General features: G+C 49.1%; 1 protein-coding gene across 11 annotated transcripts in view; it reads right to left on the bottom strand.

Annotated features, from left to right (window-relative positions):
• Positions 1–11,519: 11,519 nt before the first annotated feature.
• Positions 11,520–15,183, bottom strand: part of rgs12b (regulator of G protein signaling 12b) — a 77,405-nt gene continuing 73,741 nt past the window's right edge. For 10 of the 11 annotated variants that reach the window (XM_078952830.1, XM_078952908.1, XM_011480644.4 and 7 more), the window contains one exon: positions 13,488–15,057. In XM_078952830.1, the coding sequence (XP_078808956.1) occupies positions 14,525–15,057 (533 nt within the window). In that variant the 3' untranslated portion in view covers positions 13,488–14,524. Of the gene's footprint in view, positions 12,110–13,487; positions 15,058–15,183 lie in introns of those variants that run through there. The other variant, XM_078953037.1, reaches the window with a different exon arrangement.

Raw genomic sequence — 15,183 nt, 5'->3', positions numbered from 1 at the left:
GGTGGGTCTTCCTTGGTGGGCTCCGGATCGCGGCTGAGCTCAGGTTCGGGGGGGGGGGGGGGGGGGGGGGGGGGGGTAGTTGTCTGGCGCTAGAGGGTGGGGGGGGGGGGGGGGGGGGCTCGCTAGTGGGTGGGGGCGTGCTGTGCGACCTAGGCGCAGCTGGAGGCCTGTTCTCTGGCTGGGATGTAGTGGGCTCTCTAGCTTGTAGTGGCCCTTCTGGCCCTGGTCTGGGTTGCTGACGATGGGCGATCTGCTTTCTCACCCAGGTGTCTGGGGGGGGGGGCTTGGCTGCTTCTTCTTTTTACACTCCATCATCAAGCTCAGTAGGAAACAAACAACTCACCTGAGCACAGGTGTCGGCTCACCTTTGCACCAATACCATTCGTGACAGAATGGTACATGCTTGACATGTTTGTACGCATAGGTTTGTGCGTGGGAGCTGAAGTTGTATTATGTACGTGTTTACATGTTTGTGTGTGAAGATTTTTAGAGCCAACAGGTCCGTTTGTAACATTTTAGTGTGTCAGTGGACAGTCCCCCCGCCCTTCTGACTCACACCTACACATGACAGTAGTGATGATAATCCTCCAGCAGTTCATTGCTTTAGGATCCTACCCCTCCCCTACTTCTTTAACCCCCCCACCCAATTTATTTTGTACCCATATCCCCCATCCCTAACATCCCACTCTTTCCTTTTGTCATCTCTTTTCTGTCTGGTCCAACAAGACATGTGTACTAGCAAAATTAATCTAATGTTTAGCAGAAGGGGTTTATGCAAATATACATCTCATGTGTCAGAAGATTCATAACCCCCAATTGTAACAGTGAAGTCTGTCCAACACAAGAGGCCAACAGCTCTGTTGGTTCAGCTGCTGGACATTACAAGTTAGAAAAAAGTAGAGAAAAAGGAACCCGTATCAAGAGTTATAACCCAGAGTTAACCCTTTTAACTCAAAGGATTAAAGTACAGAGTAAGCTTTACTGAGGATGTTTTCTAGATTTGTACTTTCAGCATTTGTTTGAAAAATACACCAGTTCTATCTGCATTTAGCACTTATAATTAGAAAGCCCTTTGAAAGCTTATGTAACATTTGTTAACGTAAGTAAATGTAATTCCAATGTTTAAGACCTGAGAGGCAAGGATTCTGCTCTTCAGGGCCTGTAGACTGTAAGGACGGATCTGCTCGCGGGATTTGCTTCTGAAGTTCAGACCTGAAGAAGAGAACAGTCCAGCTCATCTAAAGAATTAGCTTGGTGTCAGGTCAGAAATCACTGAAACGTTGAAAAGGTGGGTCTCTGCAAAGGTTCCCACGTTACCACGACAACGGAGAGGTAGGGTCTCAACCCAAAGGTGAGATCGTTGTGGGAACTGAACATAAATTACTCCAACACAAAAGATTTTCAAATATGACTAAAATGAATAAAGTTTGGCCTCGATTCCAAAAGGGGTTTATTCAGACATACCTCTGGTTTGTCAGAAGATTCATAACCCCTGTTGTTAAAGTAAAATATGTCCAACACAAGAGGCCTTCAGCTCTCATCTGTCTGCCCAGCTGTTGGACAAGAAAAGTTAAAAAAAAGAAAGAAAAACAAATTGGTCCAAACTTTGTTCCTATTCTATGGGATTTAATTTGCTTGGAAAAGTATTTCTGGAGGGCTGATGGCATTTAAGGCAATCTATTACTTCGTGCTACTTATAGAAGAACAGGTGGTTGAAATTCCAAGTTCCTTTGAAAACCCCCAGAATAGTATACTATTACCATACTATAAATTAAACTATATTAGAAAAAGATCATGCTAATTTTAGCACAAATGCAGGGTTCTTAAAAAGAACTGATAATACTTTGTCTTTTATCTTTGAAACAAAGGTGTGCTAGAGAAGACAAGCTGAACAACTTTAAAAGCTTGAAAATAACAAAAATACTGACAATATGGTTCCCATTTGAAAGAGTACAACATGAATGCTTTTAATAGAAATTAAGATGTACAACACAACTGTTACCCTGACAATTTTCCAGAGAAAAAGTTGCCCACCAGGACCATGTTGTGTTTGGGCAAACAGAACAGCTCAAATACCAGGAGGATGAGAGAAAAAGAGTGAAACTAAAAAAGAAATTTAAAATGAAGTGTTTGGACGCCAACAAAGCATCTTTAACAAAACAAAAAATGTCTGGAAGATGAGAAGAAAATAAAAAAAATCTACAAAAACAAAGGCGAGGACATCCTGGCGAATTTGATGGAGCTCAAAAAAGCCCTGAAAGCCTCCAAAACACAAAAGTAACAGTGTTAAAGAAAGCAACTCTACATTAATTCCTTTGGTCTAAACTTAAAAAGACTTTGAAGAATCTGTACTCAAAAATCTAAAAAGGTAACTCAAATGTCATAAAAATCAGAAGCACAATCAAAATCTAGAAGAAAGGTGGCCGACTAAGTACTCAAACACAAGGGATGAATCTGTATTAAGAGACTGATAGGAATGGAGAAGTATTCCACAGAAGAACAAAGCTGCTGATTCTCACAAGGACGGTAAAGGAAAGATCATAAGAAGCTACAGGCTGAGGTCAGAAGAGAACGTTTGAGAACAACGGTTTGGTTTCATGCAGAGGAAGAGGACCACAGATGAAATATTTGATTTGAGGATCCTTCTGGAGAAGAACAGAGAAGGTTAGAAAGATCTGCAACGTGTCTTTGTAGATCTAGAGAAAGTCCGGGACAGGATCCAGAGAGAGGAGCTGTGCTTTATGAGGAAGTCTGGAGGGGCAGAGAAGAACAGTGGAGTTCTACAGAACTGATGAGAGCTGTAAGACAGTGGTGAGATGTTCTGTAGGTGTGACAGAGGAGGTGGAGGTGGGACTGCACCATAGATTAGCTTTGAGCTCCACCCTGTTAACTGTGATAATGGACAGACTGACAGATGATAGGAATCTCTATGTTTGCAGATGACACTGTGATGTGTACTGAGTGTGATGAGAGGAGGCAGCAGAGATGAAGATGCTGAGGTTCTCTTTGGAAGAGACCAGGATGAATCAGGAATGAATCCATCAGAGGAACAGATCATAGCAGATGTTCTGGAGATCAATGCAGGGAAGCAGGTGGAGGAAAACAGTGATGATGTTGGGAAAAGGATGCTGAGGTTGGAGCTACCAGGAAAGAGAGGAAGACTAAACAGGAGGTTCATGGATGTACAGAAAGAGGATTTGAGGGAGGAGGATGCAGAGACAATTAGATGGAGATGATGATTCACAGTAATGACTGCTAAAGGGAGAAGCCAAAAGACAAAGAGAGATAGTATAATGTTAGCTCATTTAGCCAAGTTTGGTATTCAAACACACTTTAAAAACAATTATGTCATGGTCAAACACTATGGAGACCCAGTTGCTGGAACCCGGAAGAAACTCAGGAGACGAGGCAGAGTCAGAAGATTTAATCTGAGGGTGATGCGAGTCGTGGACGAGGAGGAATGTCAGGGACAACGTAGACAGCCTGTGACGAGGTGGAGCGCCGAGGACGGCGAGCACAGCTTGGAGCGAGTGGAGGCGCCGAGGACGGCGTAGACAGCCTGTGACGAGGTGGAGCGCCGAGGACGGCGAGCACAGCTTGGAGCGAGTGGAGGCGCCGAGGACGGCGTAGACAGCCGGTGACGAGGAAGAACCAGCGGCACCCGTGGAGGAGCGGACCTGAAGGCGTAGAATAAGGCAAGGTAAGTACGTGGCTTAACTTGGCAAAACTGGACTTAACTAGAGACCAGGCGTAGGCACCGGAGAGAGTGTAACGGACTGGCGTAGTATGCTGGGATGGATCTCCTTAAGAAGGTCTGCTGGTGATGAGGTGATGAGGTGCAGCTGGTTCCAATGAGGAGCAGGGAGGAGGGAGGCAGCTGACGGCGGAACCGTGACAGTGCCCCCCCCTCAACGACCGCCTCCAGGCGGTCCAGGGCGACGATCCGGATGAGCCCGATAAAAGTCATCGATGAGGGCACGGTCCAGAATAAGGGAGCGGGAGATCCATGAGCGCTCCTCCGGACCGTAACCCTCCCAGTCCACCAAGAACTGATACCCACGGCCCCGGCGGCGAACATCCAGCACCTTACGGGCCGTAAAAGCAGGAGCACCGTCGATGACCCGGGCGGGTGGTGGGGAAGCGGACGGTGGGCACAACGGGCTTTCCTGAAAGGGCTTGAGGTGAGAGACATGGAAAGCGGGGTGTACCTTGAGGGCTGCCGGAAGCTTAAGGCGCACGCAGGTGGGGTTAATAATCTTCTCGACCGTGTAGGGACCGATGAACCGGGGGGCCAGTTTGCGGGAGGTGGCTTGAAGAGGGATATCACGGGAGGAAAGCCATACTTTCTGTCCCGGCTGGTAGGTCGGACCCTTCACTCTGCGGCGGTTAGCAATCCGGCAGTTGCTCTCCCGAGTGCGCAGGAGAGCAGCCCTGGCCTGCTGCCAGACGCGCTGAACCTTCTGGAGGTGGTGCTGAATGGAGGGCACGGCCAGGTCTAACTCCTGAGAGGGAAAAAGGGGGGGAGAGTAGCCCAAGGAAACCTCAAAAGGGGACATACCAGTGGCTGATGAGGGATGATTGTTGTGGGCGTACTCTATCCAGACCAGGAACGAGGACCAGTTGGCCGGATTTTGAGCGGCCAGGCAGCGCAGCGCAGCCTCGAGTTCCTGGTTGGCGCGCTCCGCCTGTCCGTTAGACTGGGGGTGATGTCCAGAAGTTAAACTGACCGTGGCCCCTAGAGCAGAACAAAAGGCTCTCCAGACCTGAGACACAAATTGAGGGCCACGGTCTGAAACAATGTCACTGGGAATGCCGTGGTGGCGGAATACGTTCTGGACCACGATATCGGCCATCTCTGTGGCTGTGGGTAGCTTGGGAAGGGGAATAAACTGAGCAGATTTTGAAAAACGGTCGATGACGGTGAGTATTACTGTGTTACCTTGTGAGGGGGGCAGACCAGTGACAAAGTCCATGGCGAGATGGGACCAAGGACGTTGAGGAACAGGCAGAGGGTGGAGCAGACCGGCAGGAGGAGAGTGCGTGGACTTGGAGCGTGCACAGACTTCGCAGGCGGCGACGAACTCCCTGACATCGCGCTCCATGGTGGGCCAGAAGAACCTCCTTCGGAGGAGTTTTAGAGTCCTTTGAATGCCCCCATGACAGGAAATGCGAGAGGTGTGCCCCCAGACCAAAACCGCAGAACGAAGCGAGGAGGGAACATAAAGGGTGTTGGCAGGAGCTGGAGGGTGATCGGGTTCTTCGTTTTGGGCCTGTAGGACCCGGGTCTCAATGTCCCACGTGAGTTGACCAATAATACATGTGGGGGAAATAATGGGAGAGGGTTCCTGACTGTCACTGATGCTGGAGAGACGTGAAAGAGCATCAGGCTTTATATTCCTGCTGCCAGGCCTATAAGTAATAACGAAGGAAAAACGGTCAAAAAAAAGGCACCAACGGGCCTGACGTGAATTTAAACGTTTGGCGGATCGGAGGTAAGCTAAGTTTTTATGATCCGTCCAAACGATAAATTGTTGAGCCGCACCCTCGAGCCAGTGGCGCCACTCCTCTAACGCGAGTTTTATAGCCAGAAGTTCTCGGTTACCCACGTCGTAATTACGCTCCGCAGCGGAGAGTTTGCGAGAGAAGAAGGCACAAGGTTTTAATTTGCCGGTCTCGCTCTCACGCTGGGAGAGAACCGCCCCGACCCCAGAGTCGGAGGCATCGACCTCGACTATGAACTGGCGAAGAGGGTCGGGCTGAATGAGGATGGGAGCCGAGGTGAATAAGGCCTTGAGCTGGTCGAAAGCAGCCTGAGCCTCCTGAGTCCAAATAAAGGGGAAATTGACCGAAGTGAGCTTAGTGAGAGGGGCAGCAATGCTGCTGTAGTTCCGGATAAACCGGCGGTAAAAATTGGCGAAACCGAGGAAACGTTGGAGCTGTTTTCTGGACTCAGGCGGTTCCCAATTAGCAACGGCAGAGACTTTAGCGGGATCAGGGCGGATGTTTCCTGCCTCTATTATAAACCCGAGGAAGGAGATGGTGGGAACATGGAATTCACATTTTTCAGCTTTAACAAAAAGCTGGTTCTCGAGTAAACGCTCGAGTACCTGCCGGACATGGTGGGTGTGTTGGGCCTGGTCACGGGAGTAAATGAGAATGTCGTCTAAGTATACAAAAACAAAACGGTTGAGGAAATCACGAAGCACATCATTTACGAGATGTTGAAAAATGGCGGGTGCGTTAGTGAGCCCGAAAGGCATTACTAAATACTCAAAGTGTCCGAGGGGGGTGTTAAACGCTGTCTTCCATTCATCCCCCTCCCTCATACGGACGAGATGATAGGCATTACGAAGGTCCAGTTTAGTAAAGACCCGAGCTTCTTGGACGGAGTCAAGGGCGGAACTGATTAGCGGGAGAGGATACTTATTTTTAACAGTGATCTGATTAAGCTCTCGAAAATCGATGCAGGGGCGTAAGGTTTTGTCTTTCTTTTGGACAAAAAAGAACCCAGCCCCGACAGGAGAGGAGGAGGGACGTATGTGTCCGGAAGCGAGAGCTTCATGGATGTATCTTTCCATTGCCTGCTTCTCAGGGCCTGATAAATTAAACAGACGACCCCTGGGAAGAGTAGCCCCTTTTAGAAGTTCTATGGAGCAGTCGTACGGTCTGTGAGGTGGTAAAGCGCCAGCCCTGGCCTTACTAAAAACCGTCTTAAGGTCGTGATAGCAGGACGGTACCTTGGAAAGGTCGATGACCTCCGGAGTAGGACAGTGACTTGTGGGAACTGAAGGAATGGCGGAGCGAAGGCAATTAGCCATACAGGCAGTACTCCAGTTGGTGATGTGCCGGTTAACCCAGTCAAACTGCGGGTTATGAGCGCACAGCCAGGGAAAACCTAGGATGACCGGAGATTGGGGGGATTGAGTGACATAAAACTGCATGAATTCATGATGGTTACCAGAAGAGATTAGTTGAACGGGCTTGGTGCGGTGGGTGATGTGAGTAAGGAGTTGGCCTCCTAGTCCAGCCGCCTTGACGGGATGTTCCAACGGTTCTGTAGGAAGATTGAGCTCAGAGACCAGATGGTTATCAATAAAACTCTGTTCGGAACCAGAATCAATGAGAGCCTTGCAAACATGGGTTCTTGAAAGGTTACATAGCTTGACAGGGATGTACAAAAAGGTGTTCTCAGTGGTGAGAGGAGGGTGACCCGCCCGCGGCCTGTCGTCTAGCGGGGGGTCTTGGCGTTTAAACGTAAGGTACACTGGTGAACGAGATGACCCGACTGTCCACAGTAAAAACAGGTACCTTCGTCTCTACGTCTCTGCCGCTCCTCAGGTGTAAGTTTGGAGTGTCCTATTTGCATAGGTTCCTCCGGGGGTCCTCTGACCTGTTCATGAGAAACGGGATGGAGAGATTCAGTGCTTGATGTCAGAGGCAGGAGTTTGACCACCGTTTTCTTTTGATAGTGGGGACGCTCAGCCTGGCGTTCTCGGAGGCGAACGTCAGACCGCAAGGCCGCGGTGACGAGCTCCTCAAAAGTCTTGGCTTCGGGCTGAGAACATAAATGATCCTTGATGGAGTCATTGAGAGATTGGTAAAACACCCCTTTAAGAGCGATGTCCGGCCAACCTGCCTCCACCGCCAGGATACGAAAGTCAATTAAATGGTCACTCACTGATCTGCTGCGTTGCCTGAGAGCTAGTAATCGGCGAGTAGCTTCTTCCTCCTTGCGGGGCTGGTCGAACACCAGACAAAACTCATTTATGAAACGCTCGAATGGGACCTGGTGTATGGGATTGGCAGTAAGAAAAGCCTGCGCCCATTGGAGCGCCTTACCCCTAAGAGAGTTCACGATGAGGGTTATTTTGCTTTGATCGGCGTGGTAATGTCGCGGAGCCTGCTGGAAAATTAGCCGACATTGTAGGAGGAAACCCCCGCATGCTTTGACGTCACCATGGAAGACCTCGGGTTGAAGCCGGATGTTTTCGTTAGCTGCGTTAGCGATAGCGGGGCCCGGACTTCCGGTGGCGGAGAAGGAGGTGCTGGCTGCGGCGATGGAAGATTGCTGACCGGTAAGGTCCATTAGGGCATGAGATATTCCATCCAGCCGACGGAAAAGATCCTGCTGGACGGTGGCCATCTGGTTCAGTGATTCCGCTTGGCGTCCCAGAGCAATCCCCTGCTGCGTGACTGCGAAGCGGAGTCCTTCCGGGTCAGCTGGGTCTGGGCTATGGCCAGTCCGTTCTGTCATGGTCAAACACTATGGAGACCCAGTTGCTGGAACCCGGAAGAAACTCAGGAGACGAGGCAGAGTCAGAAGATTTAATCTGAGGGTGATGCGAGTCGTGGACGAGGAGGAATGTCAGGGACAACGTAGACAGCCTGTGACGAGGTGGAGCGCCGAGGACGGCGAGCACAGCTTGGAGCGAGTGGAGGCGCCGAGGACGGCGTAGACAGCCTGTGACGAGGTGGAGCGCCGAGGACGGCGAGCACAGCTTGGAGCGAGTGGAGGCGCCGAGGACGGCGTAGACAGCCGGTGACGAGGAAGAACCAGCGGCACCCGTGGAGGAGCGGACCTGAAGGCGTAGAATAAGGCAAGGTAAGTACGTGGCTTAACTTGGCAAAACTGGACTTAACTAGAGACCAGGCGTAGGCACCGGAGAGAGTGTAACGGACTGGCGTAGTATGCTGGGATGGATCTCCTTAAGAAGGTCTGCTGGTGATGAGGTGATGAGGTGCAGCTGGTTCCAATGAGGAGCAGGGAGGAGGGAGGCAGCTGACGGCGGAACCGTGACAAATTAGATAGACAGACAGACAGACAATTTTATTAATCCCGAGGGAACTTGCATATCCATCCATTGCTCCTCAAAATACACATTCAATAGAAATTTAAATCTATAACTAGATAATTTAGATAAGTTTAGCTATTGATATTTTTTAAGCTAATTTTGACACTTAGCTTTGATATAATGTCATGTTTGTTATTATATTGCTGTCAACATTAGTGTACTGCTAACTTGCTTAGCTAATTCTGGTATTTATGTATGTTTTTAAAAAGACGGAACAGAGATCTGAGGCTTGGTGGATGAAGGCGAGGCAGACAGTGGTTGGTCAAATGTGTGGCTAAATAATGAAATGTGACTTTTATAAAAGAAAACTGCAGACAAAAAAAAAGACAATTTATTCTGCTTTTTTTAACCAATCCAAAAAACATTAAGAAACTTCCACAAAAAAAAAATTCCTGACATACAGAGACAAAAGTCCAGTAAGAGCTCTGTTCACACCTTAGTCATTTGCACCCGTATGGGGGTTGACCTGTACAGGTGCTGTGGGTTTGGGGGTTGTTTCGGGACCATAGCGGGTCGCAGAGAGGAGCAGCTGCATCATAAGGGGAGCACAGGTGTGTCTCGCAGTTCCCTCGAGGCTCGTATGGCCACCTCATGTAGAAACCGCAAAGGGTGTCACCGCGCATGCCGTTTGCACCTGTTCACTTCACCGTTGAAGAACTTAGTTTCCGCATTGGAAAATGTTTGGCGTTAAAACATGCGTCGCAATGCTTCCTGGGGTAGCTCATACTTTGATTTTTATTTGGAGAAAGGTAAAGTGGACTTAGCAGATATTTGTGAGCCAACGGCAGATTTCTCACAACTTTGGATCAAATTCACAGCTTTGTGAAAGGCACATGGTAAATTAGGTCCCCAAACCACCCCCTAAACATTGTGCAAACTTGGTGAAACGCGCGGTCGCAGAACCGAGTCTGACATGTCACATCATGACGAATAATATACATAAACTCGGTAAGGAGCGGTCGGTGCGGGTTCAAGCCCTTAATACAACATAATAAACAGCACTCAGAGGATGTGAAGCATGTAATAACACTAAATGAACAATCTTCTAACGAAATATGAAAAACTTCAGGATCACTTTTACAATGTATCAGTAACAAACTGATGGTGTTTAGAGCACAGATAGGGTATCGAAAAAGAGCAAAAATCCTTGATGTATCTGCCTGTGATTACCAAGTTTTCCCATTGTTTTCTAGCCACAAAACAAAGGTGATCCGCAAGATGTAAAATATTAATAACTTGCTAAATTTTAGGGTCTATTGGGCTATTTTGTTTAGTTCTGTTTTCAGAATTGGCAGCTCTATTGTTTGTGGTCACCAACCTTTATCTCTGGACCTTAGAATTGTGTGGCTTGTGGTCCCTACTTCAAGGGACGTCATGAGCATGGAACGTACCATGCGTGCGGTAAGTGTGAAGTATTGGTAAGGCTAATGGAAGCTACACAAGCTTCCGATGTAAGGGTGAAGCTGTCGTCAGTGTCTTAACGCCACTGTGACGACGTAGCGTCACAGGTCGCCAGCCTCGGCTGTTTGTTTTGTCTCTTTTCTCCCAGCCCAGTAGCAGTTTATAGTATTCACCGGATACATGCACACACCCAGGCAAACAAATCATTCACTTTTCATATTTAATGTCGTTCTAAGGCTGCACACTTGGTTTTAAACAGACTCTTACTCCCCATCTAAGTTTCCCTCCACAAACCAGAGCATTGCACACATCAGCATAAATATCCACCGGAAACAGGAAGTGACCTCACGTCAGAGTTGTTTTTTGCTTTATCTCGCTTTCTGTCTAATTGATTTTGTTTCAAACCTATTTCTGTCTTTCAATTGTTACTATCCTTTCTTTTGTTAAATATCTGTAATTTTGGAGTTGTTTAAGAATCCTTCAGGTTGCAAGACAGTAATTTCTTTTAAAGAAGAGTTTGGTGAATTGGCCTGTGGGAGGGGCTAAGCCTTTGTAAGGGGTGAACTTCTGTAGTTCTTAGTAAGTTGCAAAATGCAAATGCTACACGGACGGGGTGTGCACGTGACACGCACACCCCATGAATTAGGGTCGTAAGACACCTAATTGTCTAATTTCCTCCTTTCTAACAGTCAGGCTGCAGCAAAGAGCGCACTTATCAAGTCCACAGGATTTAAGGGTTGTTGTATACGTGTTCAGTACAACCTGTCACCTTCAGCATGCTCATAGAAAAATGTGCATCACCATTTCTCTCAGCCGCTTCGCGGAGCAGTCTCAGACCTTAAAATATCATGCAGACCACCTGCGTTCCCGTACAGGTGTGACAGCCCAGATCCACTCGTAAAGGCAGTTGGGACGGAGGCATAAGGTCTACATATGACACTGGCAAGCTAACAATACTGTCAGTTGAAATGAGCAGTTGCCTCCACAAAGGGGCTTTTGGTGGTGATGGTTTCTGAGCCTCCGCACCCGTTTACCTCTTCCTGATCATCCGGTCCTCCTCATGTCCCCGGGACACTTTTGAACGCTTGGATCCGCCGGGTTCCTCATGACCTTTCACCCAATTGTAAACCCACACATTGGCAACACTTTAAGACCCTGAAGACCAGAAAACAGTGTTCATCAGTGCAGGGGGCGGGGCATCTGTGAATCTGCCATCTATAGCCACCCCCAGCTGCCAGATGAAGAAAACAAACTTCCTGTGAAGATGAATGTGAACTTCCAACCAGGAGGAAGACCCTCTGATGAAGCTCCCCCCTTTTGACACGGGCTGCGTCCTTGACCTCTGCAGGGTTTTACCTTCAGCAGATGCCGGACAGCCACGAAACGTCACGCTTCCTAAACAAAAGTGGCTTTGAGTTTACTGCGAGCTGTCTGAGCTCTGCCCTCACGAGGGTCCAGCTCCCTCCTGGCTTTGACCATGGAGGGCAAGTCTGAGGTCTGATACACGGCTGACCTCATCCTGCTGCCCCGGCTCTGCAGCTCCATGGCAACACCCTCCCACCTCCTGTCCAGCTCGGAGCGCTGGACCCCCCCCCGAAGGTCTCGTCTGCCCGATCGAGGCTGCCCGTCGTCTCCTGGATCCGGCCCGCCTCCAAGTCTGTCCAGATCCAAGGCTTGTTTTGGGGTCGAGTGGCCGGGGCGGGAGGACGGCGACTTGGATTTCCGTCGGGAGCGAAGAGGGGGTCGCGGGGGAGGAGGGGGAGGGGACCATGGGACAGGATTGGAAGGACGTCTGCCGGGCGTTTTGAACCCGCCTCCCCCTTTATCCCTTCCCCTCCATCCAGCCCCGTCCTTGCCTGAGGAGGAAGAGGCTGCCTTAGACAGAGAGGAGGAAGGGCCGATCGCTTCAACCACACGGCAGGCAGCACGCATGCAGCAAACACGGAGGTCACACACCAAACCAGGCCGTGGAATCACACGCTGCTCTGTTTATCTTCAATCCCAATGACCTTATGTAAAAAAAAAAACTATAAACCAATAAAAACCACAGAGAGATGCAACAGAGCAGACTGGCTGGATGTTAAAGATGTGTTCATGCTATGGTATGATGGATGTGGTTTCATGGGAAAGATGCTTGGCTCCCTCTGAACACGAGCTGCTGCCATCTACTGGTCAAAAGAGGACAGTGTCCCCAGTTGTTGCCTTTGATTTTTAATATGTGGATGTTATGTTGTCCACATCATTTGCTTCATTAAGACTGTCTTTTCTTTTTTTGTGGAACCGATTGGTTAAATGAGAAGAAATGGAAAAGTTCAGACGCCTCCTGCTTAAATCTGAATCTGCAGACGGAAAAACAATGAATGAATAAAAAAAAACATCTGCTTGATTTCTCTACGTGTTTGGGAATTCCACCGGTGATGAAGATGAAATCATAAACATCAATGGGTTCCATTTTGTTTTGCTGTCCAAATGCATGCAGGGTGCCGTTTAATGCCAATAAAAACACTTTTGTGCTGCTTCTTTTCTCTTTCTGTTGACTAATGAAGCATCAGTGACTTCAACTTCATTCTAATTCAAACCTGCCAAACAAATGAGTAGGAAGTCTCGTTTACATGCACTGAAATAAATTGCAGTCTGGGGTTTTTCTTCTGCTTTATGTGATTGACTGACTTTAAAGAAATTCCGGACGTTTTGGGGATCTGCACCGTTTCATGTTCTCTCTAATTTGTTATCGACAAAGACCCTGAAATAGGCTGGATGGTCATTAAGCATGACCATATGCAGGCACTGTGTGTCTACATGTAAACGTGTGCATGTTTGCGTCTTTCTGGACAGTCAAACAGGTAGAGAGCCGCCTCTGACTCTCAGAGGTCTGGGAAAAAAACGATCCAGAGAAAAAACAGAAATTGACAGAAGACGATATTGGATGTTTTTGGACGTCTGGCTTCCTCCCACCGTCCAAAAAACATTGGTTCATTGGTCAATCTAAATGTCCCTAGATGTGCATGTGAGTGTGCTCGTGGCCCTGCGACAGACTGGCGACCTGTCCAGGGTGTCCCCTGCCTTCGCCCACGAGTGGCCTGGATAGGCTCCAGCAACACCGTGACCCCCAAAAGGGACAAAACGGGTTTAGAAGATGAATGAATGGATGTTGAAAAGTGTCAACAGTCAAACAGAAGTGGTGTGACTGAAGTTCGACGGACAGAAAGCAGACGGCGGGCATGAAGTGACAGATTGTTGCACCTCTAAAACATTTATTTGACATAGTAAAGTCAGATGAGGACAGAAAAGCAGAACTGATTTCTATTGAGACACAACTTTGAAGGCAGTGCTTAAACTAGGACAACAACGGGGCGGAGTCAGGGAGTGGACTATGTACAAATTAATACTTTTATCAGAGAAGTGGAGAAACTGGAGAATGGTGGAGAAATGAATCTCAGATAAGGTACAGCGTTTCAGGAGGGAAACAGCTTCGACTCCTTGGTCTCTGAGGAAATCCTGCAGCAGAAACAGCTCAAAGCTTTTTGGACTGAAACAGTGAAGACAGAGGAGGTTCACCGTCACGGTTTGTGGATCGGCCGGTGACTCAAGAGGATCCGTTTGTTTTGATGCAGCAGCCTGAGTCAGTTTTTCCGTGGTCAGGTCTACCATGTCACAGGTCTGCTACTGCAGCCCGACAGATATTAGTCGTTTTCTGAACCTCATATCTCCAGCAGACACTTTAAATGAGACAAGGAAACAAGTAGGAGAAGGGAAAACAAGTTCTAAATGTGTAACGTCTTCTTTGTAACAGGCTAAAGTGCATTGTTAGATTCTGTACAGTGGAGGAGGGAGTTTGTCACCAAACCATCACACGGTTCACTAGACAAGAAAAACCACAGCAGGTCCACTCAGAAGAACAGCACACAGGAAAGGCCGCGGACACAGCGCTCCAGTCTCCCCTCTGGTCGACCCGGGGTTTTTTTTTGGCTGCAGGATGTCTTTCCGTCTTTGGACGATGTCCAGACAACTCTGACAGCCTCTCTGCGGTTTCAACTCCAGCCGAGCGTCTTTTTAGGCAAATCTAAAAGCACTTAAATACACCAAACTGTGCATCAAACTACGTAGATGTCACCAAACGGAAGCTTGTTCTCTGGTCGTTGGAAGGAAAGATGCATTTTCACGAGGGGAGGGCAGAGAGAAGCTCCACACGGACAGGTGAGTCTTCAGTCTCACTCAGGTAGAAGAAGAGGAGGAGGAGGAGGAGGTGAGAGGTCAGAGAGGTCAAGAGTTCACACCGGGGGAGTACCTGAGCTGGGTTGGCGGTCCGAGGGCCGGGACGTGCACGGCAGAGCCGAGGGGGTTATGTAGTGGAGGTTCGGGCTGTTAATGTCGCCCTCCCCCACCAGAGTCAGATCAGACATGGCGTCCTCCTCCGGCATTTGATTCGTGTCCTGGTGCCGGGTGGGCTGGGTGGGGCGGATGGGGGAGACGGTGGTGGGGAACGAAGGGGGCGGCCTGGTTTTTCTGTCCCTGTCGGGGCCAATGCCAGAGTCCAGGCTCTGGGAGTGATGGCTCGCGCTCAGCAGGTGGGCGCCACCCAGAAGGCCTCGCTCGCCGCCGCCGTTCGGCTTGTTACCTCGACGACCGTTGCCGGGGAAGCCGCCGTTCTGGGGGTTGCGTGAGTTTGGGGTGGAGGAGCCGAAGTCGGGAGGCGCGGGCGACAGGCGCAGGAAGTCCGGCAGCTGCAGGTGGCTTTTGTTCAGCAGGCCTCGCTGGTCGTCGTTTCGGTTGCTCTGAGCTTTGGATATGAGGTCGAAGAACTCTGCGGACGCACACAGCACGGCCGGGACACACAAACGCATGAACAAGTGCAAGCACACACCAGTAAAGAAAAAAATCACTACAACTCTTGATATGAATGTAGAAAACATGCAGCATTGAGTATTAA

Source organism: Oryzias latipes, chromosome 1, assembly GCF_053564925.1.
Source record: "Oryzias latipes strain Hd-rR chromosome 1, Olatipes_Hd-rR_3.1".
Taxonomy (NCBI): Eukaryota; Metazoa; Chordata; class Actinopteri; order Beloniformes; family Adrianichthyidae; genus Oryzias; species Oryzias latipes.
This window is presented reverse-complemented; position numbering and strand designations above follow the sequence as displayed.